The sequence below is a fragment of the Microcaecilia unicolor genome, chromosome 7, assembly GCF_901765095.1.
Source record: "Microcaecilia unicolor chromosome 7, aMicUni1.1, whole genome shotgun sequence".
Taxonomy (NCBI): domain Eukaryota; kingdom Metazoa; phylum Chordata; class Amphibia; order Gymnophiona; family Siphonopidae; genus Microcaecilia; species Microcaecilia unicolor.
Window position 1 is genome coordinate 170,455,216 of NC_044037.1, and position 26,522 is coordinate 170,481,737.

The 26,522-nt window shown below is 40.1% G+C and overlaps 1 protein-coding gene across 1 annotated transcript in view; it reads left to right on the top strand.

The window, feature by feature from the left end:
• The window catches only part of RAPH1 (Ras association (RalGDS/AF-6) and pleckstrin homology domains 1), a 629,351-nt gene that overhangs the window by 299,267 nt on the left and 303,562 nt on the right, over positions 1-26,522 (top strand). The window contains exon 4 of the mRNA XM_030209745.1: positions 6,513-7,030. Coding sequence (XP_030065605.1) covers positions 6,513-7,030 — 518 coding nt within the window. The remainder of the gene's footprint in view (positions 1-6,512; positions 7,031-26,522) is intronic.

A 26,522-nucleotide genomic window follows, 5' to 3' on the forward strand; every position in this document is an offset into this window, starting at 1 on the left:
TCTGTCCAGAAAGTATTAATTTGAGAAGTTTTGTTGGTAAAACAAATGCTTTTTGAAACTGGAGGTGGGCAATAATATTCTTGATTCATGAATCCTTAACATCAGCTGTAGTAAGGGGAGTCTGTAGATATTTATATGTTAATCTGGGGTTCTTGTGACTTCTTGGATGATTTTCCAGTTGACTCTTCGGATGATCTTGGCAGGATGGCTGCTCCTGCGTAGTCATTGTGGTCTTCATCTTTTTGTTGTTTGTAGACTGATAATGGGTGGATAGAGTTCCAGCTGTTTAGAAGTGGTCTTGTAACCTTGTGCAGACAGATAAGCATCAATTACTCTTTTTTTTTTCCAGGTCCTTTGAACTTAATTTTTTAAAATTTAGCTTGATGACTTTCCACTGACATTTATGGTGAAGGCTAAATCTTTATATAGGATATGATGCTCACCTCAGTCAAGCTAATTTACTCTGCAGGATAGCTTTTGTTACCTGATTAAAATCATGTTCTTGAATAATTAGACAATTTATTATGCTAAAGACTAGGGAAGAACTTCCAAATTAACAGGTGCCTAAACTCAACATCTTCATAATACAAATGATAAATTTAAAAACAGTCACAAAACATAGAGGTCACTAAGCTGTGCTAAAAAGTGGCCTGCAGTATGATTAACTCATGAGTTTGCTGTGTGCTGATGCTACTTTTAGCGTGGCAGTAAAATGGCCGCATTTTAGTGCATGAGCCCTTATCACTACCTATATTTACAAGGTGGTAAGGGCTCCCGCACTAACCACATGCTAATTGATTAGATTGTGGTGATGCAGCTGTGCCAACCGATTAGTGCTGGGCACACTTACTCCCCACCCCCAAACATGCCCCCAGCATTTAAAAAAAAAAAAATATATATATATATTTTTAGCATGTGGGAAGTGTGCGCTGATCTGAAAACTATCGCAGGATGCCTGAGCACACACCCTGTGGTAGTGGATTTTAACCTGCGGTCACCATGCATTAGTGTGCTAGGAAAAACAAGGTTGATGGATAATCTACTACCTCTAAATCCCCCATAAAACAAATTGTGTGCTATGCCTAAGTCAACTCTCGCTATGATTTACTGCAATTCTGTTTACGCAGGTATTACTAAGACCAATATCAAACATCTTCAAACCTTACAGAATACTGCAGCCCTGTACTGCTAATCGACGTGATCATATCTCTGCACTGTTACAACGTTTACATTGGCTTCCAATTGAATACCAGAGTAAATTCAAAATTCTTGTGGTTACATTCAAATCACTGCATACTGCTATCCCCTCTTATTTGGCAACTCAGGTCATCCCTTATACACCTACCTGTACACTTTGCTCTTTAATGGATAGCATACTTGTTTTGCCACCACCAGCACATCCATTTTCAGCAAAAAAATTTTAAAAGGCCCTTTTTACAGGCGTGCTGAAAAATGGATCTGCATGCGCCCAAAACATGTGCCTCCGCTACCGCAGCCCAGTTTTCGGCGCACCTTAGTAAAAGGACCCCTGAATGGGCTGCCAATCAGCTCTCCTAAAAAGGCTCATAAGTAGTGATAAGCGTCTGAATGTACAAAAAACCACAAACATCTGTTAGAAATTTAAAATGGGAGAAACGAAGGGAAGAAAAAAAGGAAGAAAACATGCGTTTGGTACCCACTGTAGGGGCTGAATCATATTAGCCTCAAGCAAAGTGCAATTTAAAAAAGAAAGGAACTAATGAGAGTCTACAATAGTGTCATCCATTGTAAATACCATATAGTACTGGTAGATAGCCAAAGTAGCCACAGACCCATAATAAATTAAACTACAAAGCAGAGCACAAGGCTAAGAGCAGGCATAAGTGATTACCAAAATACAAGCCCCCATAGCCAAAGACTACTGATATGTACAAACAGAGAAAACATTCAGACACCGCCAGCAAAATGGAGCTTATCTGATTAGCATAAAACCCCTTTTTCTTACCAAAATATCTTCTCAAATAGAAACTTCATTGGTCTTCAGTGAGATTAATATCAGCTGTAGCAGTCAGTGATAGTGATTGACAGTTTATACATACAAAGTGCTCCTTTTAGTAACCTGCGATAAGCACCAACATATGCTCATCGCAGTTGAAAAGGGCTGACGTGGGACAAACTGAAATGTCTCATGATAATTTTGCAATGTGTACGTGCATACCAGGGGCTAAAAAATCATTTTTATTTTTCCACAGAGGGAGCATGTCTGGGGGAGGGGGGTGAGATTAGGTATTTCTGCACTATTCAGCAAATCTGCATTATCGTGTGCTAACTGATTAACACAGGATTAGCAATTGACCCATTACTTTCTACAAAATAGGTGTTAGTAAGTGCTGCCATGCTAATTTTTGTTAATGGCCATTTGGAAAATGGAAAACTGGCCATTTTCTGGCTGTCTTAAAAATGGCCTTTACAGACAGAAAGGACCCATGTAAGGGCACACTAAGGCACTTTTTTGCATGGCTTAGTAAAAGGATCCCAAAATAAGCAAAAAAAAAAATAACCCACATTTTAAAAAAGGAAAGTTCCTTAAAAAAAAAATGGGTCTAATTTCCAGGTCTTACTTAAACTATAAACATCTCAAGATATTAAAAAAGTGATGATAAAGGTTAAAAATAAAATTAAAATAGAAATAAATATAACAAAATTAAAATAAAACTAGAAAAAATAGTAGAATATATAATTTAAAATAAATAAAAATAAATATAGAGAGAGATAAAGGGCCCTGCTTTCTAAGCTGCTCTGTAGGAATGCTAGCATTTTTAGAGCGTGATAATGCTATAGACACTATATATTCCTATGGGTGGCTCTAGTGTTAGCACGCTAAGTTTTAGCATGCGCTAAAAACGCTAGCACACCTTAGTAAACAGTGCCTAAAATATGGGAATAAGACAAGGAAGGGGAAAATCTTAATACTAGCCTAAAGCATCAAGATAAAAATTTTAAAAACAGTGAGAAATAATTTTAAAAATTGTGAAAAAAGAATGAAAAACAATGAAAATTAATAAAATAATAGTAAATAAGGGGACCAAAATTCATAAAAACACAGTGAAGTCAATTTATGGTTTATTTAAATTCTGCTTTTATTCAAGATGGAGTACAAAAAATACACAATAAAATACATAAAAACATTAATCAATACAGTAACAACAAAACAATGTAAAACAATCCCCCCCATTAGAAAGTATGGCAGCTTGAAAACCAGATTCTTTATTTAAGCAGGAGCCCATACACCTTCCTAAGTTGCTTTTTAAGACTTCCTTAAAAGTGGAAGTACCTTTTTTGCATTCTGAGATCCAGCAGTAGCTGGTTCCTTTCTCTTGGTGCCACAACAGAAAAAGCACTTCTGATATACTCAAAGCAAAAGGTCTGCATAGAGGGAACTGAAGGCAGACAAGCACCCTGGGACCTTAGAGAGTGGACAAATTGATCGACACACACTAGTGTCTTCAAATATTGTGCAGAAGTATTATAGAGTGCCTGATGAATCAATAGCAGAATCATAAACTTAATTCTAAAGACAATTGGAAGCCATGGCAATTTGATGAGATGAGGAGAAATATGCTCAGACCATGAATTCCCTGATAAGAGGTGCGCCACAGAGTTCTGAACAATTCACAAGGAATGAATGCAGGAATCTGGAAGGCCCAGAAAGATCGCATTGCAATAATCGAGTCCATTGAACACCATGTGCTACAACATTGACCTAAAATCCTCCGTAGATAAGGACTATTTGCTCAGCATTCAAAGTTTGAAAAAAGAATTATTAATTACTACTTATATTTGAGGCTTAAACTTCAGAGCCAAGTCCAAAAGAACTCCTGTGCAGTTGACAGGGCGATAACTGAATTGCCAGGTAATAAGAGTCATAGATTTGATATACCACCTCTCTGTGGTACAACCAAAGTAGTTTACATTTATTATATGCAGGTACTTTCTTTGTTCCTAGTGAATGCACAATCTAAGTTTTTGTATCTGGGGAAGTGGATGGTTAAGTGACTTGCCCAGGGTCACAAGGAGCCACAATGGGAATTGAATCCAGTTCTCCAGGTGGAAATGTTATTGCTTTATTATTGTAACAGTAAAATGTGTGATGGAATGTCCAGATCTAAATCACGACTCACCAATACAATTTTAGTTTTAGAAATGTTTAAAATGAGTCTCTTACTCCTCATCCAATCAGAAATACCAACAAAAAGTTCCTGCAAATGGGCGATAGAGGCAGAAACAGGAAAAGTCAAAGGAAAGACAGATCTAATGTCCTCTGTATGTGTGTGTGTATATATATATATATATATATATATATATATATATATATATATATATATATATATATATATATATATATATATGCAGCAATGAACCCCAGAAGAACGCAGCAAATGACATAAAGGTTATAAATACAAATTTTAAAAAAGACTGCAGACAGGGATGAACCCCTCAGCACTCCACTTCTCAGTAGTCTGGAAGAGGATAACCAAGTCCCAATATGAGCTTTCTGTCTTCAACCATGCAAAAAAGATTTATTAAATTATTGCAGTATAGTTCCTGCAAGACCCGAAGACCTGAATTTCTTGATTAAGGCCTAAAGGCTGTACAGTATTCAACTCATTTTCTGCTCCTCTTCCAACAAATGTCTGTCAGTGTTGCCCTCCACATTTCCACCATGACACAGAAAACATATTACACAGTCTTTCAGATCCTCAAACATATGATTTTGTCTGACAATGTGTAACCAAATGTTTATCAGGGTAACCATTTTTCAGTTTGTCATGCAGCATTTATGTTCTGCACAACATGTATGGCGCTCCTTTTTGTCTTTCCAATATATATAAGATCACAGGGGCAGACAATAGCATAAATTATATTTGTTGTGTTGCATTTGGGGAAAAAAAACATTATTTAATCTCTATAGAGGTGCCAGTGGGTGAGATTATAACTGTCTCAATCATTTATCTAAAAGAAATTGCACCTTCCAAATTTGAAGAGCATCACTTTAGTTATGGAAGGACTGAAGAAACTAAGGGCCCTGTTTACAAAGGCGTGCTAGTGTTTTTAGCACCCGCTAACCGTTTAGATGCCCATAATATTTCTATGTGGAGTGGAGGAGTGGCCTAGTGGTTAGTGCACCGGTCTAGTAATCCAGAGGTGGCCGGTTCAAATCCCGCTGCTGCTCCTTGTGATCTTGGGCAAGTCACTTAACCCTCCATTGCCTGAGGTACAAACTTAGATTGTGAGCCCTCCTGGGACAGAGAAATATCCAGAGTACCTGAATGTAATTCACCTTGAGCTACTACTGAAAAAGGTGCGAGCAAAATCTAAATAAATAAATAAATATGTGCATCAGACAGGGTTGGCTTGCACTAAAAACGCTAGTGCGCCTTTGTAAACAGGGCCCAAGTTTCTCAGATCCCGATCTCTATGTTCTATCAATAATTCTTTTTTATCCCTCTAAACTCTGTATAATACGCCAATGTTTTCTCATAATTTCCTTAATATCTGTTGCCAAATAGGAGAAACAAAAGGTACATACAAGTTTCACATCACCAGTTGTGTCGTTAGTAGCTTTTCTAAGAGACTCCGGTGCTCTTAGCCCTATGATATACTGTATTAATTCCCCTCTTTGGAAAACCTTTTTCTTAATCTCATGCATATCAGAAGCCTGTGTAGTATACAATCTCTTTAATGTTAAAAACTAACTTTCTGGTGAGCTTTCTTGTGAAGGATGACTATCCTCTAAGCTTTGAATTCTCTTTTGGCTCCTATTATCTTATTCATTAGTCTGCTTGATCCATTATCTTTGAGTATTTGAAAAGGAAAATATCTTATGAATGAGACTTCGTCCTTACCCAAGGATATAATGATGTTTTCTTGTAGTTAGCTTCATGTCTAGTAAGCTTGGGGAGAGGGGGGAGGTCTCACATGCTGTTTTACACTGATGCTGAATTAGTTTTATTGTTCCTACTTTTGGTTGTCTCAAGAAATATAGAATCAGTTAATTTATCCTTTGTTGCACAGACGGTGATTTGGTTTCAGTAAAACAAGCATATCATGGATAGAACATATTCACATTGCTATATTTGAGATTCTCAACCTTTTTCTCAGGACTGTTTCCATTATCAAACCATTTTATTAGATTAATATTCCGAACTATTAGCAGCAGCTGATGGCTTGATAGACTTGTATGTCTGAAAGACCAGTGCACAAGAACAAACTAGTACCCAGCTGTTGGGTAATCCGCACAATGCATTGTTCTGTTGAAGTGTGGTGTAGAAGAGGAGGTGATAGAACAAGTGAAGAGAAGTTCTAATGTAGAGAAAGATGTATGGCACTGTAGTTTGTCTTGGCATGTTTAGGGATGCAATAATGAAATATGCTGGAACTCAGTTGCAGAAATGGATTTCAAGAAAGGTGTGAGTTTAGAAAATGGTTGCTTTTAGTATCTTGAGGTTTAATGCTGTTTGTTCTGTTTGCAGAGGCCCTGAATCAGGGAGAGACTGTGGATCTTGATGCCCTAATGGCCGATCTTTGCTCCATAGAGCAGGAGCTTAGCAGCATTGGGTCCCATTCAGCAAAGAATACCGTAAAATCTCATTCTGCAGAGAGGAGAAGCTTTCAAAGGCCTTCAGCTGGCCGTATTGCCTCTAATCAAAGCAGCATGAAAGGACTACCAGCTTCATCTGGAAGAGTGACCAAGCCTTCGCATTCCAACCTCTCCTTGGATGACATCACAGCACAGCTAGAGCAGGCCTCACTGAGTATGGATGAGGCAGCCCGTCAGTCCCTAATGGAAGAGCCTAAGCCTGTAGTCACAAGTCAGCACAGGAGGACAGCATCAGCTGGCACAGTGAGTGACACGGATTTGCGCTCGGTTAGTAACTCATCTCGCTCCAGCATTGCCTCTGGCACTTCCAGTATGGATTCCTTGGATATCGATAAGATGACGAGACCCCGGGAGTTGGATCTGGCACAACAGGAGCAACCAGTTTGTGAGGTAGAGTATTCACTGGCAGTTCAAACTGTCGTTTTAAGTATAAATTTTTTAAATGTTTCTCATATCAGAGCACTGTGTGGCTCTTATGTCTGAAATTTTCATTGAATGTAATAAAATATTTTCTATATTAAAAAAGAAAAATTATTTAAGACTTATGACTGGCGACCAGCAGTTTCTGCCTCCTTTGGGCTCAGTTGTACATGTTTTCTACTGGGGCTACAGAAGCCATGATCCTTCATTCCAGACTACCTACTCTTTTTTTTTTTTTTTTTTTTTTTCCCCACATTTTAAACTTTTTTTTTTTTCTGTCCTTTTGTCTAACCCAGCAAAAATAGCAGTGCATAATGCTGGAACTCGGCGCTCAAATACACAGATTCTGGTTACTAGTTATCCTTGTGGTATAAGAGCTAGGACTCCAGTCTTTCCAGGAACTTTGAATGCTGACTTTACAATATTTTTGTCTTAGCTGGCCCAAAGAGCAGGGTTCAAGATGTAAACAGAGATGTCTTGCATGGTCACTAAACCTTTTGGCCAGCCCATAAAGTTGACACCTTTTGACTTATTGAACTAAAACGTTTTTCGCAGTAAACACAAGGTAAATAGCTGAGTGTGTGACATTAAGGGCCCTGTTTACTAAGCAGCGTTATAGGCACGTTAAAGTTTTTAACGCGCGTTCACCATGTACGTGCCTACAATATCCCTATAGGCACCTACATGGTTAGCGTGCACACTAAGTGTAGGCACGCTAAAAACACTAACGCACGTTAGTAAACAGGGCCCTAAATTGTATACATCTCAGTTTTGATATCTAGTTGCATTTAAGGAATATACACAAGATTTCTTTGGTCTTGTGAAAACCGTCCTTGCAATGTATTTGAAGTTTCAATTTCACATGTCCCGCCTCCTGCAAGTAGGCATTTAATCCGTGCTAGTTGATTGAAATGAAGAGTAGCATTTCATATGTTCATAAGATAACCTGTTCTGCTTATTCTTGATGTTTAAAAGAAAAAGAAATTACATTTTTATAGTTCAATGATGTCACCCAGGTCAATACCTGAGTTCAGATATTTTGTGCTCCAAATTACCCTAAACATTAGTATCTGATTTTGCTTGTGTTCGTAACATTGATGCCATTATAAGTCTATCAGAAATATGCTATGGTGCAATTTTGCTAAAATTAATTTTCCAAGGAGTTTAAAAAATTGCTGAAGAGTATGCAAGTAATATCTAAATAACAGAGCTTCTTTCAGAGTTAGTATTATGACAAGATGTAATATGTGAACTGAAAATAGTCACCATGTTAGCCATCCATTTAAAACATCCTAAAATAAAGGTCAGTAATGCATTCAGCAGATGATACCCTGCACTGACCAGATCAAAGAACATTAACATTTGACATCTAGTTACAAATATAATGTGGAAGTACAGTAAAGAGGCATTGTGTACAACCATGTGCTAATCAAAGTATTAGTATGCAGTGTATAGAGCTTTTTCTCAGTAAGGATAAGCATCAATCAATGTTCAGTCTGCAGTGATATTGATCTCTGACTGTGACTATACCCATTTGGGTTTTTTTGATGACCTGGTAGTTTCCTCATGCTGCTTTTGGGCTTTTAGCTCAGCTGGAACAAGGGTAGGGATATGGTGTGATGTTCCTTCATTTGCCGATTCTTAGCAGTGGTCTACTTTATATTGCCCTTCATCCTATGTAGTCCAGTCATCTTTCCAAGTTGAGAATGTTGCAAGTTTTCTTTCATATCTCTGCAACCAAAGAGCCTAAATTCAGCCACTAGATGTCACCATAGTGCAATGGCTGTGACACCTTTCCCCATGGAATGTAAACAGTACCTCTGCAGCATCTCTGGAGGAGTGGGAATTCCGAGCTGGATCTAGGTCTCTCAGCATAGCAGCTTATAGTACTGCCACTGAGCTGGCCTGTATTTACCCTGTCAATGCAAAATGGTGTCAGTAAGAATCTTTAATTGTGTATTGTATTGTGTGTGTGTGTGTGTGTGTGTACATCTGTCTGTATATGCATATGTATGTATTTATATATGGGTGACCAGCATTGAATTTTTGGGTTTTTCAGCACTGGCTAGGACATGACCGGTTAAATTGATATTCAGACTTAACCACCATGGCTTAAAGGACAAAGATAGGCCTGCTTTTTATACGGCTTTATCTGACTGCTAAACCTGGCTGGTTAAGTTACGAATAACGGGACTTAACTGGTCATGCCCCCAGAACGCCCCTCAACATCTCCAGCTTTATTTTCGGTGCTAACCGGACATTTTTAGCAGCGATAACTGGTTAAATGTGACTAAAAATGACCAGTTACTGCCGAGGCACAAGTTACTACTACTACTACTACTACTACTACTATAAATCATTTCTATAGCGCTACCAGTCGTACGCAGCACTTTACAATTGAACATAAAGAAAAGACAGTCCCTGCTCAAAAGAGCTTACATTCTAGCTGTTCCTGCCTGATTAACTCACGCTAAATATCAGCTGGTAAGATACTAAATTTAGGGCCGTAAGACTGAGGAATTTGGCTTGTAGGTGAGGCAACTTGGCAAGGTGTTTGGATCAGAGTATTACCTGGGATGTAGCTTCTTGGATTCTTGATGATAAATTGTAGCAATAGAAAGTTTTCTGTGTAGTTCTTTGCATCAAGGTAGAATAGCTGATAGCTTCATTAAAATTGATTTTAATGTGCTGTGTGCTGGTGTCTAATGCATGGCTTTGCGTAGGCCTAGATGGGCCCACAAAATTGTGTGCAAGTATCACACATTCCCACGCCATCATCTGCATACTTTTCTTGCATTGGCCATCCCAATGTACTATTTTGCATGTCCTTCTTGCTCAATACACTTAGGGGTCCTTTTACCACCATGCTGCGGTAAAAAGGACCCTGCAGTAGTTGTGGCGGCCATTTTTGCTGCACACCAGGGCTCTTTTTACCACAGCGGGTAAAAAAGGAGCTGAAAATTGTCATGACCATGCGGTAAAATTGCATTTACCACGTGTCCAAGCAGAACACTTGTCGCCACCCATTGAGGTAGTGGTAAGGGCTCCCACAGTAAGCTGGCAGTAACTGGGTAGCACATATCACTGCCCAATTACTGCCAGGTCAGTGCCACGCTAATAATTACGGAAAACGTTTCCGTAATGCCAGAAATGGCACACTAGACAAAATTACCGCTGGCGGCCGCATTGGGCCAGCAGTAGGTCCGGGTTGCCGTGAGGCAAGTCCTCTAGTAAAAGGGCCCCTTAATGGAGCAGTTGGAAAAATAATTCCAGTTAGGTAGAAGCATGCATTATTCATAGAGCTGCTGTATGTCTACCCATCTTTATGATGATCATTCTAATGACAAGCTGCCAACTAAGAATTGAAGAATCTGCAGGGAAAGGTGGCGGGGGGGGGGGGGGGGGGGGGGGGGTGAGGGATGTGAAGGAAAATCTCTGAAATCATCTATAGGAATAGAAAAGACCAAAGAAAGGATGTAAAGGGTTGCATGTGACAGGCTGCTTTTAGCATCTTAGACATTTGTCTAACTTAGACTTCAATTCTTCTTCTGTTATTTCTATAGTGCTACTAGATACATGCAATGCTGCACAAATGCATTTGAAATAGCCCATGCTCCATGGAACTTTGTCTAATCAAGGCATGGAGACAAGACAAGAGACTTTGGAAATTATTTTATAGATAGCATGGTTAAGGTCGTCAAGGCTGTGATCTAAGAGGAGAGTCAGAGTTGGCGTGACCTACCATGCAGATCGTTCACTTGAACAGGATGGCAAACCCAAGGGAGAGCACCTGAGATAGATAGGCTTTATCGTTATCGCTGCGCGACCTCTTCCTGTTGGCTCTGCCAAGCTCCCTTTTTCACCCCTGTGGCATTGATGCCACAGCTGCAGAGCTCTCTCTTCCCTGTGGAAGCTGTTCTCATTGACTTTTGCTCTCTTGCAGCTCTCTTCCCCTTTCCACACACCCACACCCCTAGCCAACTGAAGGAATAGGGATCAGTCTCAAGTTATGAGAGAGTAGGGCAGTTGTATTGGAGATTGAAGAAGAAGGGGGGAGTATGAGCCAGAAAGCAGTGGGAGAGGAGGAGGCAGTATTGAGGCATGCAATCAAGTTGGCAGCCCAGAGATGGCAGGACTATGGGTCACAAAAGCAAGGGCTTGCGCTGCTGGATAGGCAGAGACTTAAAGGCTTGGATATAATAAACAAGAGAGGCATGCAGTCTGCTGTGTGGCAACATGCTGTCCTCGTTCCTCCCACCCAACTCCTGCCTTTGTAATTCTTGGACAAGAGCAGGTGAGCAGCTTTGTCAAACTCAAAGTAATCAAGTAAAGGAGCTATGGGGGAGGTGCTTGCTACCTTGAAAAGATGAATTTCCCTTTAATAGGTGTTTCCTCAGCCTTGCAATCTGAAGTCTTAGTACATGTGAGCAGTTTTTTCTACAACAAGGGAAAGCTGGAGTTATTGGAACATGAGAACAGCATGAGTGATAATGCTAGGCATCCCTCCGAATGTGCCAAAAGTGACTTTATGGCTCTGGAGGCAGAACACAGGATCTGTTGAGAAGAGGGAAACTCTTTCCCAGTCTCAAATCATGGTGCTGTCAATGTTGAAGTTGAGGAGTACCTAGTTGATTCTTCGGATCTACCACCTTGAAGGCAGCAAAGACTTCCCTGAGACTTTCATACACATTTAAATGGAAGATTCTCATTGTGGCATTTCACTAATGGATAAAGCCCCCCCCCCCCCCCCCCCCCCCTCAAGCAGCAGTTGTCATTTGCGGCTAATACAGAATAGTACAGCATGGAGCATTAAGCCCAGGGACCAATTTCTCCAGTATTAGAAAAATGTTATTGATTTCCCTTAGATTTTTGGTTGTAGTTTGAATCTCTCTAGTTTTTAGAATTGTGAAGTTGGAGGCATTAGAATGTATGTCTTGATATGTGCCTAGGATTCCTTCTATTCAATGCAAATCTCCTGTTATGTTTATTTATATGCAAAGTTCGAAGGAGTGTACTCATGTGACAGAATGAAAGACGTATTTTAATGTGTGGCTCCACCCTTATGGAATACTCTCCTACCTGATCTTAAAAAATCTGAGCTGTAATTGAGGTTTCACAAAAAAAAAAATGGAAAATGTGATTCTTTGAGCAAGTTTTTCTTATGGAGGATAACAAAGGGGCAGTTAAATACTGTTTAATTTTTATCTTAGGTTATCTTAGAGGTATTTTAGTTGTGTTTTGCAGTTGTCTGTGGAAGCTGTAAGAATATTCTTAAACTGTTTTTAACATTTCCTTGATAAGAAGAAATTTATGACATTCATATTTTTCAGTGTTTTTTTTTTAAGTGTCATTTGCTATTTTAGTCCAGGGAGACTAGCTCAGCTTTCTCTTTCAGTTCTAATCTTTAAATCCAGTGTCGTCTTTGACATTTAGCAATTTAGGTACAAGGAGTTTGTTCATACACATGACATATGGTAGGCTTCAGGATCCAGGCTGATTTGAAATATTAGAAATATGTTTCAAGCAGCACCATCATGCAGCAATTTCTTTATTAAACCATATGTTATGCAAAGAGAATGATCTCATAGTGCCTCTAATGCAGTTTGAATTTGATAATGCATTATTTATAATCATAGTCGTTTAGTTTTCGGGCCAGTATGTAGAGAAAACCACTATCCAGGGCAACTGTAAAGCATTTGGAAGTTAGATCTGCTGAGCCTGTTCAAATAGAAGTTAAAAAAGAAGCCAACTGCTAGAACTTAATCTCTTTAAGTGCCCAGCGGGGTCTTGCAAGTCAGCTCTATCCCAGGTTGGGTTTACTTTGATTTTCTTTAATTTAACAAGACTAAGAGTGGAAGTTTTCAATGTGGGCTATCATTAAGATATATTACGGTAGTAACTAGGTCCCATTGCATAAAACGGGATCTGTTCTAATAACACTTAACGTAGCTGATGTTGATAACTATACCCCTAAGTGTTTTTGGAATATTTTGATGCCCAGATGTCTTCCAGAAAGCACTGAACTTAGGCTCTATTATGTGTGGTGTCACTGACTGCAGAATCGGAGTTTGTGTGACTAATATCAAGACCCAGAACAAAATTTGAGCAAAGAGATGCTGCTCTCTAGTTCACTCCCAGCTGTTTTTTTTAAACATATATTATCAAGTTTATAAAGAAATAGAGAGTAGATAACTCTGTATTCTGACAAGTTAGTTAGACCTATAGGCAAATAACATTTCTGAACATTTCTCCTTTTCATGCAGAAATACATATTGCCTTTGTAACCCTTCTTTGCCTGGTGAGCGTCATGATGGGTTGCTTTAAGTAAGTTTTAGAGTTGTGAGGAGGTCAAGGTTGGGACCAGGTTACACTGGGAGGCCAGTTTTGAACAGCAATCCACGTTCACTTCTTGCATCCAATAGTTCAGTCAAGAAAAACATGACACTTTAGCATAAACTATATGAAGTCAGAGGTAGTAGAAAAAATAGTTTCAATCTGTTAGGTTGGAACGCTGGCTTGGAAGAGGTTCCCAGTGAAAAGTCTTTGTATGGCTTTACTCTCTGTACCCCTTTTCCAGAGAAGTGCTGTTTGGTAAATCTTTCAATAATTTTAGTTGGTGCAAGGTGCAGAGAGCAGTGCTCAGCTTCTGGTCTGCGCCTGAACATTAGGCAGTGACAAGTTTTATGTGAAATTATTTTTTGTGGCACACCATTTTGGAAACACTGTGGCCTAGATGCTCAAAACCTAACGCCGGCGCTGGGAGCGATTAACGCCAGAACTGTGCGCATGTTAATGTGCACAACATGCACAAAATCCTTCAGCGCGTGTGCTAATCTGTGCCCCGAAGATGAGCGCAAATTGTATTTAAACGCATTGAAATGGATTCAAAACATGGTGATTTATGTATTCTCGTCAATGCTCAGATCAGCGCAGAAGCTAACGTTGGCCTTAACACCAGAAACACACTGCCAGATCGGGAATGGCATTTGGGTTTTGAGGAGAGGATTGCTTCTGCGTTTTTCACATTAAATTACCATTTTTTGGCTCCTTTTGAAAGGAGAAAGAAGCCCATGCAGCCTCTAGTGCTGATAATGAGAAAAAAACATGTCTCTGAGCCGAGGAAAGCCCGGGGTGAGGGCAGACATTGGTGCCTGTTTTCCTGTGCTTTGGTATGAGCCATTTAGGGGATTTTAAAAAACATTGTGGAGGCACTTCTGTTTTGCCTGGCACATGCGTAGGAGTTTCACTCTAAGTGCAGCTCTTGTGCGAATTCCTCAGTCATGTTTCTCCCCTTGCCTTCGCTTTATTAGTGTGCATAAAACTTGCGTCCATTTGCTTTGGGGCTAGTTTTCATCACTGTTCTTGCTCTGTGGGATGTGCGATCTTTCCTCTACTGCCAGAGTTTTGAGCGTCGTGCCCTGTGTTAGTAAACCAGAGCATTAACTCTAAGTATGTGAATATGCATTTTATAGTCAAAAACGCCATTTACAGGAAATGCAAATGTATTATATTTTTAATGAACTTTTTCATTATAAACTTCAACAACTGAAGTACTGCATAGCAAGGAAGCCATCAGGAGAAACTTCTGGCAAATGCAGGAGAATGAATAAATTGGTCTCAGCTAATCAGCTGTGAGTTCTAGCCAGCCTTCACAGGACAACAATCACACCAGCCTGCTATCAAGACTAATTAAACTAAACACTCAAGTGCTGTATCCTTCTGGTTAGGTTCTGGATTCTGGTAGGAAAGGAAATTAACAGATTTGTCCGAATTTGAGTGAACCTTTGGATGAATATCTATATATGCCAATTTATAGACCCCTGAAGAAGGCCTCTTTGGCCGAAACACGGACTGTGTAGGGTCCTTAGAAATAAATTTGGCTTTTTTATATTTTTGAGTTTGGTCTTTCTGTATATCTTCCGTTTTTTTTGTTTTCACAGGAATGTATCCATGTGCTGCTTAGCTGGCTTATAAAGGAACTTTACTTTTTATGTTTCCTTTTCAAATTCCATTTTCTGAAATGAATCTGCATTTGATTCTGGTCATCTCACTCAAGTTGCGAGCCACATTGCAGTCAGGGCCTCTTTTACAAAACCGTGCTGCCGATTCTCGGTATGGCAAATGAGAGGGTTCAAGATGCAGCGCTCCTAAATGTAAGTGCTGTTAAATCATATGACCAGATATTGATAAGCATATATGGATGAGCTTACATAGTTTGGTGATTTACTGCAAGAAGTAAGAAGGTTTTTGAAAATATTTTGCTACATGTTAAAATTTAAAAAAAAAAGTTTTCAGGAGGTTTTTGCCAATGATTGGTCCAAGTCAAGATGTTCTTGTGGTCCTCCTATGGGGAGGTTTGATATGGTTTGAATGCCACAGTGAATAGCCTGTGACTGTTGAGACTTTTTTCTTCCTGTAAGTTCATATATGAATGGTTATTAAAAAATTGGTTTTGTCACTATTATATTGAAAGTTTATTTTTAGATTTCTTATTTTGCAGAGGTGTATTTTGTTCCACAGTTGTTTGATTTTAAAATGAGAGGCAGCCCATTCAATTCTTATGGGCTTCATGGCTTTGTAAAAGAAGCCCTTGGTGTTGTCTTGTCATTGATGACTGGCAGTAGGCAAAAATCACAGACCCTTATCACTCGGCAAGCCAATAACAAGTGGCTAAATGTATGTCCTGGTGGAAAATGTTTGCAGATTGGCACACTTGCAGAGTAATGATGATTTTGCTGCGCTCTTTGAGTCTGGCAAGTTAGCAGTCTTTTCTTGCTGATAGACTGGTTATGATGGTAACGTCTTTTCTGTACTTTTTTTTTTTTATTCAAAACATGGCTTGTATTCATTCACACCACAGCATTCACATAATTCGTGTTAAGTGTATAATTTATAAAGCTGTATACTAAGATTCCTTTTCGTTAAGAACCTTTAGTAGAGATCAGAAGTTTTCTGACTTTTTTCTGCCTTGACATGACTCCATTTTTATTATCCCTTGTTTAATTCATGGGGCAGACATGCTATTTTAAATCACAAAAAGACAAAATATGGTTTGAGAGATAATAGGTTTTATTGATCATCAGGAGATGAATCTTTTAGAGAAGTTTGTTCCTCGTAATACTATGGTGCTTTTTTTTGCAGTATACACTTTAAGCTCCATCAGTAGATGAGTTGAGTGTAAGCCATATGCAGTGTTGTACAATATTGAGTTACTAGGAATTAGTTACTGTAGTTTATTGATTACTGCAATAAACTAATTAAACCACTTATTCACTATTCCAGTAAGTGTAATTCTTTTGAGGAGTAACTACAATGACATGACACAAGGATGTGGTTAGCATGAGTTGGTCAAACCCCCTTGAAATAAGCATCAAGAGATGAAGTTATTCAATATTCACATTAGGGTTTTTTTTTACCTCCACATACCTTAAGAATTTTACCATAAGTATTCATGGATGTGGTATTGGTAAAGTAAAAGCAATTAGTCACTCTAAGCAGGTAACTGTAATCAGTAATCCATTACTTTTCTAAGTGAGTAATTTAATTACTGTAACTAATTATTTTAAGCTGAGAAATAACTATTGACTGTAACTAGCACAACACTGGCCATATGGTGCTTTTTAAGTCTTCATACTGTTCTACATTTTTCATATCCTGTACAAAAAAATTCAATTCAAAATGCAATAAAGTAGAAGTTTAACTGATATGTGCATTAGACTCTACACTTTTGACATTAAAGAACAGTTATAAATATTCAAAAAGTAATTAGGAATGAAGTCTTGATTGCATAAAATTTTATTTCTGGAAGAGAAAAGCTGATTCTGCTGTAAAGTGAATTTGAAGTAAAGGTTTAACCTCCCTGTTTACTAAGGCACGCAGTAATGCCAACACAGCCCATTCAAAGTAAACGGGCTGAGTTGGCATTAGCGCATGGCAGCCGCTAGCGTGGCTTAGTAAACAGAGGGATAAATGTACTAAACAAAAAACTGCCGAAAGAACTCCTGGTTAAAATTATTGAAAGATAAATTAGGGGTATGCTTTGACTATACCTTGATGCACCAAAAGTTCTACTATTGTGAAGTGGAAACAGTTTATCATAGGAATAGTCATATTGGGTCAGATCAGTGGTCCTTCTAGCCCAGTATCCTGTTTCCAGCAGTCGCCAATCCAGGTCACAAGTACCTGGCAGAAACCCAAATAGTAGCAACATTCCATGCTACCAATCCCATTTGGTTCAACCAAAATTCTGTCTTGGTCAGGCTGTCCCTTCAAAATCAGTGGATGTGGGTTAGGGAAACTGCTGAAAAAGATCAATTTAAAGTCCAAGGCTACTTTAAAAGAGCTGCAAAGGTATTTGGCTGAGTCTGAGGAAAATGTTGACTGTTCAACAATGTCAAGATTTCTTCAGTATACAGGCCAGGTTTATGGCGTAAAGCCACATGTATGTGCCACACAGAATTTGCAAACAAACATTTAAGGGACACTGCACACTTGTGGAAGACATGCTTTGTCATCTGATGAGATCAAAATCTAACATTTTGATCTTAATGCCAAGTGATATGTATGGTATAAAACTGACATAGCACGTCATCCTGCTTAACACATTCCTACAGTAAAGCATGGTAGTGGCTGCATTATGTTGTGTAGCTTTTTGGAGTATCTAGTTCATTTTCTGGCACATATATTTTCTAATTTATGGACTTTTTATTCTATATTAGGGAGGCAATTCATCTTCTGTTTGCAACTAAGGGAGAGAAAGGCTCTGGGCAAGTCACTTAACCCTCCATTGCCCCATGTAAACCGCATTGAGCCTGCCATGAGTGGGAAAGCGCGGGGTACAAATGTAAAAAAAAAAAAGGGATAGTAGATGGTATAAATAGGCAGATTACTTAGTTCATGTAGTCTTTATCATTTTTTATCGCCCCAATATTCAAAAGCATTGACCGGGCCAGGATTGGCACCTGGCCGGTTAAATGCCCCATAACCAGCTATCCGGCGGTATTCAGCAGAAGATAGCCATCTTATCGCCCACTGAATATCACCGGTTAATGGCTAGCGGATAGCTGGTTATCTTCTAACTGGTCAAAGATATCCCACATATTCACGTGGCCAAATACAGATGCTAAAGTGGGGCTGAGAATCGGCAGATAGCCGGTTATGTCAACTGATATAACCGGCTAAGTCTGAATATCAACATAGCCGGTTATCTTCTAACCGCCCAAAAATAAACTGATATTCAGTGCAGACCACTGGAAATGGCCCTGCATTGAATATCTGGGTTTAGAGGTGAACGTGGGAGATTAGCCAGGATAACTCCTGCAGTCTGAATATCAGCCCCTATTTTCTATATATTTGTGTAGTTTCTATGCAGGAATTCATAATAGTGCTACTTGTTCTCTTTTTCTAATAAGAGGTATGGTGGTGGTCTACTGGTGTAATGTTTTCAATGTTGCCTTTTCATAAGCTCTTGCCAGTTGCAGAGTGAGGCTTTTTTTTTTTAGACAGGGCTGTGGAGAAGCAATACCATCATTCCTCCATCACCCTGCATATGGGCGTTGGCACCATTTTTCTAGAACAGAAAACATCAGCAAGAAGAACGTGAAGGTCTTCAAGTGACCCAGTCAAAGTCCAGACTGAATACAGTAGAAAATCGGGGAAAGGAGTTGGACTGCTTTTCACAAAAGATTGCTTAACTTGAAAGATTGTGAACATTTCTGCCAAAAAGGATGACACAGATTATTTGCACCATCTTGCTGTGTGAAGTTCTTAGATACTTAGCATAAATGACTTATGGCTATTACTGTTACAAAAGGATTTTCACCAAGTCAAGAGGTGTGACAATTTAAGCAGTCAAATTTTGGTTTCTTAATCTTTCTGAATAACTCCATAATCTTTCACATTAAAAGTATACAGTATGTTGTATAGATGGATGAAACAAAATTATATTTTAATATATTTTAAATATTTTTTTTTAGACAGCTCAATATGGGGGGGGGGGGGGGGAGTGTACAAGTGGTGAAGACTCAACCAAGGTGCTATGGGATCGATATTCAGCCGCTGTAGACAGCACAGAAATTCAATGCTGCTTTGTATCCGGCGGTTGGCACTGAATTTCTGGGTACGTTTTTGGCTACTGGAGCTTAACTAGTTGAACCAGTATTCAGCGCTAACCGGTTATATTCCTAGCGGTTAAAGATATTTACGCGGTCCTATTTAACTGCTAAACCCAGCACTGAATACCAGTGCTACACAGCTTATCATGCAGTATAGGTGGTTAGCCGCAATACGCCAGCTGCGAATATTCAGTGGGAATTAACCAGTTAAATAGTGCTGAATATTGGGAGGGGGGGGGGGGGGTCAGAGCATGGCTTGTTTTGGTGCCTGCAGAAACTTTCATAATGCCTTTTTCTAATGAAAATTGAGAGAACACAGATACTGGTATTGAAATTCAGCTCTCCTCCCACTCAGCAAAGTGACTTTTTTAACCCTGTTAATGAGAAAACAGAAATATCATCTCTCTAGCCTGATCCTACTAACTTACGTGCTTAGAATTACAAATAGATCCTCTCTCTTTTTCTACCCTTACCTTCCGTTCAGGGGAATTTAGTGTACATTTTAGATTTGATTGATTGGCTGCCTATACAAAATTCTGAGTGAAACACAAATTAACGTCAAACTTTTTCCATAAACTTAACCAGGCAACGCACAGCTATAAAACATAAAAACATCAGCATAAAATTCACTCAGCAACATCAAAAACCTTCCTTAAATAAGTGAACATAAGAATAACCATACTGGGTGAGCCTAGTGGTCCATCTAACCCAGTATCCTTCTTCCAGCAGTGGCCAATCCAGGTCACAAGTACCTGGCAGAAACCCAAGTAGCAGCAACTTTCCATGCTACCAATGCCGGACAAGCTGTGGCTTCCTCCATGTCTATCTCAATAGCGGACTATGGACTTTTCCTACAGGATCCTCTGGCAGCAAATTCCAGAGCTTAACTATTCTTTGCATGAAAAAATATTTCCTCCTATTTGTTATAAAAGTATTTCCATGTAATTTCTTTGAGTGTCCCCTAGTCTTTGTACTTTTTGAAAGCATGAAAAATCAATTAAACTTCTACCCATTCTACACCAGTCAGGATTTTATAGACCTCAATCATATCCCTCCTCAACCATCTCTTTTCCAAGCTGAAGAGCCCTAACCTCTTTAGCCTTTCTTCATATGGGAGAAGTCCATCCCCTTTATCATTTTGGTCCCTCTTCTTTGAACCTTTTCTAATTCCGCTATATCTTTCTTTTTTTGAGATACGGCGACCGGAATGGGATGCAATACTCAAAGTGAGGTTGCAACATGGGGCGATACAGAGGTGTTATAATATTTTTGGTCTTATTTTGCATCCTTTTCCTAACATCTTACATAAGTACATAAGCACCGCCATACTGGGAAAAGACCAAGGGTCCATCAAGCAAAGCATCCTGTCTCCGACAGCGGCCAATCCAGGCTTCAAGAACCCGGCAAACCCCCCCCCCCCCCCCCCCCCCCCCCAAAAAAAAAAAAAAAAAATTTTTTTTTTAATAATGGACTTTTCCCTCAGGAATCTGTCCAAACCCCCTTTAAATTCCGTAAGGCCAGCTGCTGTCACTACATTCTCCAGCAACAAGTTCCAGAGTCTAACTGGAAAAACTTTCTCCTATTTGTTTTAAATCTACCATATTCTAGCTTCATCGTGTCCCCTGGTTTTGTTGTTGTTTGAAAGTGTAAACAAGCGCTTCACATCTGTCCGCTCTAATCCGCTCATTATCTTGTAGACTTCTATCACCCCTCAGCCGCCTTTTCTCCAAGCTGAAGAGCCCTAACTTTCTCAGCCTTTCCTCATAGGGAAGTTGTTCCGTTCCCTTTATCATTTTCGTTGCCCTTCTCTGCACCTTCTCTAATTCCTTTATATCTTTTTTTGAGATGCGGCAACCAGAATTGGACACAATACTCGCGGTGCGGTCGCACCATGGAGCAATACAACAGCATTATAACATCCTCGTGTCTGTTTTCCATCCCTTTCCTAATAATACTCAACATTCTGTGCGCTTTCTTAGCCACCGTAGCACACTGAGCAGAAGCTTTTTAATGTCTTATCAGCGATGACTCCCAGATCCCTTTCTAGGTCCGTAACTCCTAACGTGAAACCTTGCATGACATAGCTGTAATTCGGTTTCCTCTTACCCACAGGCATCACTTTGCACTTGTCAACATTGAACTTCAACTGCCACTTGCACGCCCAATCCCCCAGTCTTGCGAGGTCCTCCTGTAATCTTTCACACTCCTCCTGTGACTTGATGACCCTGAATAACTTTGTGTCATCTGCGAATTTAATTACCTCACTAGTTACTCCCATCTCTAGGTCATTTATAAATATGTTAAAAAGCAGCGGTCCCAGCACAGACCCCTGCGGGACCCCACTAACTACCCATCTCCACTGAGAATACTGACCATTCAACCCTACTCTTTGCTTCCTTTCAACCAGTTCTTAATCCATAGTAATACCCTACCTCCGATCCCATGACTCTCCAGTTTCCCCAGGAGTCTTTCATGAGGCACTTTGTCAAACGCCTTTTGAAAATCCAGATACACAATATCCACCGGCTCCCCATTGTCCACATGTTTGTTCAACCCCTCAAAAAAATGCAGTAGATTGGTGAGGCAAGACTTCCCTTCACTAAATCCATGCTGACTTTGTCTCATCAGACCATGTTTTTGTATGTGCTCTGTAATTTTATTCTTAATAGCTTGTTTGCTTTTTTGGCCGCCGCCACCACCACCACCACACACTGGGCAGAAGATTTCAGCGTATTGTCTACAATGCCACCTAAAGTACTGACTCCTAAGGTGGACCCCAGCGTCAGGTAAATATGATTCGGATTATTCTTCCTAATTTGCATCACTTTGCATTTGTCCACATAAATTTCATCTGGCGTTTGAATGCCCAGCTTCCAGTTTCTTCCTGCAATTTTTCACAATCCGCATGTGTTTTTACATCTTTGAATAGTTTTGTCATCTTTGAATTTAATCATCCCGTGGTTCTGTTTTCCAGATCATTTATAAATATGATAAATAGCACCGGTCCCAGTAAATTTCCCTGCGGTACTCCACTATTCACCCTCTTCCATTGAGAAAAATGTCTAGCTGCTTTCAAATCTATTTGAAGCTGAAACTTAAGTTGGAAGAGTACTCCAAAAAGAGTTTGCAATTGTAGAAAAGGCTCGCACACACACACACAAATCTCTTATATGTCAATTTAACTGAGTGAAAACTAAGAAGGGCTTAGTGTGAAGAGCAAAATAAATGAGAAGGTTGGTTAAAAAGCTTAGAATGGAGAATAATGGGTGTAACACAACATTAAGTTCTTTAAAACCACCGTAAGCACTCTAAATCGTGGGCATTGCCAAACATGACATTGGGGGGGGGGGGGCAGAGTTAACATGGGGGGCACTAGGCATACAGGTGTGAGTAGTGCTTGGTATACTCCTAAATAGTGCCTTAGAGTGCACTTGATAACAAATTTCTAAGTAAAAAGTCTGTCCTGCATCAACATAAACAACTTTCACACTTAAGGAAACCTTGGAAGCATATTTTTAAATGAAGTTGCATTATCCCATAACTTTGCCATTATAGTAGACTTGTCTGGTCAGCCTCTCAACACACATCACAGTATCCTGGAAAATAATTATTGCAGTGGCACTTATTTATTTATTTATTTATTATTACATTTGTACTCTGCGCTTTCCCGCTCATAGCAGGTTCAATGCGGCTCACATAGTAATAAGGATTACAGAGTATTAATAGAGAAAATAAAATATAAGTATAGCAGAATAATAAAAGAGGAGATAGGTAGGTGGAGATGGGCAAGGGAGAAGGGAGTAGGAGAAGGTGTGAGCAAGGGGTAGGTGATCATAGGAGAAGGGTAGTGGAGGTGGGAGGGGGGATGGTACATGGGATACGTATAAGGGAATTTAGTGGGAGATGTAGTTTGGGTTATTGTCGTCTCCTGGATATTTGTTGAGCATATGGGTTCATGAGATTAGTGTGGGTCATTTGAGTATGCTTGCTTGAACAGATGGGTTTTTAGTGATTTCCGGAAGGATAGATAGTTACTGATTGCTCGAATAGGTCTGGGTAGGGCATTCCAGAGTTGACTGCCTAAGAAGGAGAAGTTGGATCCATAATAGGTTTTGTACTTAAGTCCTTTGCAATTGGGATAGTGCAGATTGAGGTAAGTTTACGAAGTTTCAGACATGTTTCTGGTAGGAAGGTCAATCAGATTGATCATGTAGCCCGGAGATTCACCATGGATAATCTTGTGGATCAGTGTGTGGACCTTGAAATTGATTCGTTCTCTGATAGGGAGCCAATGAAGTCTTTCACGAAGGGGTGTTGCACTCTCAAATCGTGATTTGCCAAAAATGAGTCTTGCTGCTGTATTTTGAGCAGTCTGAAGTTTTTTCAGGATATGGGTCTTACAGCCTAAGAAAATACTATTACAGTGGTCGACATGGATAAGTACCGTGGATTGTACTAAGTTCCGGAATGTTTTCAGGGGGAGATATGTTTTTACGCGTTTCAGTATCCACATCATGTTGAACATTTTCTTTGTAGTGGATTTTGCGTGACTTTCGAGCGAGAGATGATTGTCTAATGTCACACCAAGGATTTTCAGGTTGTCGGATATCCACTTTATAAGAAATATAAAATACCTTATTAAGCTGTATTAATAAAATAAGTTGTCTTGTCCCTTCCTCTGGTTCTACTGTTTTCTCTCCTTTTTGAAGCTGATATGAACAGTTCAAGTCCCTGGAGTTCCTGACAGTATTCCTTCTACCCCCTTCTCCTTATGAAGGAGCAGTCAAATAAAGGGATTATCCGCTAGATTACTTTGTGAAGTAACACTATATCCTGCAAAGAAGCTTCTCAGAGATTATGTAGCAAGCTTAACAGCACCAACAATTCTGAACACACAAATATCAACAACTGCACTTTTAAAAAGGCAGCAATGAATATAGAGAACCGCAATATGCTTCCTATTAGAAAGCCAGACAAATCAGACTCCTACAGATCCATGCACAAATTACTTGCCAGCAGAATCTCTCACCTTGGTCACTCACAGAAAACAGACCAGTCTTCACCAACTACAGAATAAAGGAACAAAATTAGAAAAGGAAACACAGAGAAATCACACTCTGTAAGCAATACAGCACAGGAGAAATAAAAAGGGATTATTTACTGTAGGGAGCAAAATACAAGATGACTTTCTACCCCAAAATAAAACCCACAAATAAATTGTTTGGATACCCAAGAAAAGTTAAAAACTTGGGGGACAACAGTGAGCTGTATTTTCAAAGCACTTAAGACTAAAAGTTACCTAAAAGCATATTTTCAATGCATTTAGACTTATAAAGTTACATAGCAACCTATGGAACTTTAAGTCTAAGTGCTTTGAAAATCAGCCCCAGTGTCTTCAGCCAACTTATAGTGGAACAACAACAGAGGCATGGTATGATCACATTTGTTATTTTGAGTTAGTCTTCACTGGACCAAACTCCTTGTGCCATCACCATCTAGCTGGATAGGCAGTGTCTTAAAAGGTGGAGCATAAAGGATTTTTTTTGTTTTTGTTTTTTTACATTTACATCCCACATTTCCCAAGCAAACTCGGGTTCAGTGTGGCTTGCATTTGAAAATACAGCGAGACAGAATAATAGAATTCAGTTATATCATGGGAGCAAATAGATGGAAATGTCTGAAACATTTAACAAAGTTGAAATTAGCATATATACTCAACTGGGCATTTAAGTGTCTGTCCTTTAATGATGCCGCATGTTCAGGAATCAGTCGTATGTATACATGTTGCAAAAGTAAACAAGTCATTTGCAGTGTACAGTGTACATCCAAAGCTTAATTTTTATTTTCTCATTTCCATCTTCCAAAATTCTAACCAGCAGATGTACAGATCAGAAGGACCCAAAGCAGTCAGAAACAACACAGTTTATACCTAATTGTTCAGCCATCCTTTGGGTGGCCTCCCTGCTTCTTGCTGGCCTCCCACTTAGTCACCTCTCCCCTCCTCCAGTCGGTTCAAAACTCTGCTGCCCGTCTCGCCTTCCGCCAGGGTCGCTTTACTCATACTACCCCTCTCCTCAAGACCCTTCACTGGCTCCCTATCCGTTTTCGCATCCTGTTCAAACTTCTTCTACTAACCTATAAATGTACTCACTCTGCTGCTCCCCAGTATCTCTCCACACTCGTCCTTCCCTACACCCCTTCCCGTGCACTCCGTTCCATGGATAAATCCTTCTTATCTGTTCCCTTCTCCACTACTGCCAACTCCAGACTTCGTGCCTTCTGTCTCGCTGCACCCTACGCCTGGAATAAACTTCCTGAGCCCCTACGTCTTGCCCCATCCTTGGCCACCTTTAAATCTAGACTGAAAGCCCACCTCTTTAACATTGCTTTTGACTCGTAACCACTTGTAACCACTCGCCTCCACCTACCCTCCTCTCTTCCTTCCCGTTCACATTAATTGATTTGATTTGCTTACTTTATTTATTTTTTTTGTCTATTAGATTGTAAGCTCTTTGAGCAGGGACTGTCTTTCTTCTATGTTTGTGCAGCGCTGCGTATGCCTTGTAGTGCTATAGAAATGCTAAATAGTACAATGTTTCCCCGAATATAAGACACTGTCTTATATTAATTTTTGCGCCCAAAAAGGCGCTAGGTCTTATTTTCAGGGGATGTCTTAGTATTTCGGGGAAACACGGTTGGCCCGCCCACCTTCCCTCCGTCGCTCCTGCAACTACCGGTAACCCCCCCCCCCCCCGAGGTCGCCCCCCCACCCGAGATGGCGCTCCCCCCCCCACCCGAGATGGCGCTCCCACCCGAAGTCGCTGGACCCCACCCCCCTCCGTCGCTCCGAAACTAACCTGAACTTAAGCCTCCTTTCACTTCCCTTCCAATTCGCAGGAGCAGCAGGGCAGGCCTCTCCTTCCTTCCGTGCCCCACCCTCGCCTGACGTTACGTTACGTCAGGCGAGGGCGGGCCACGGAAGGAAGGAGTGGCCTGCCCTCCTGCTGCTGCTTGCTGCGAACTGGAAGGAAAGTGAAAGGAGGCTTAAGTTCAGGTTAGTTTCAGAGCGACGGAGGGGGGTGGGGTCCGGCGACTTCGGGTGGGGGGCGACCTCGGGTGGGGGGTTATTTTCGGAGCGACGGAGGGGGGCCCGGCGATCTCGGGTGGGGGGGGCGACCCTACTTACCGGTAAAAGAAAAACTTTGTTAGGCCTTACTTTCGGGGGAGGCCTTATATTTTCCAAGGGCACCAAAAACCTCAGTAGGTCTTATTTTATGGGGATGCCCTATTTTCGGGGAAACACGGTAGTAGTAGTAGTAGTAGTAGGTTTAAAAATCAAAACCACGTGC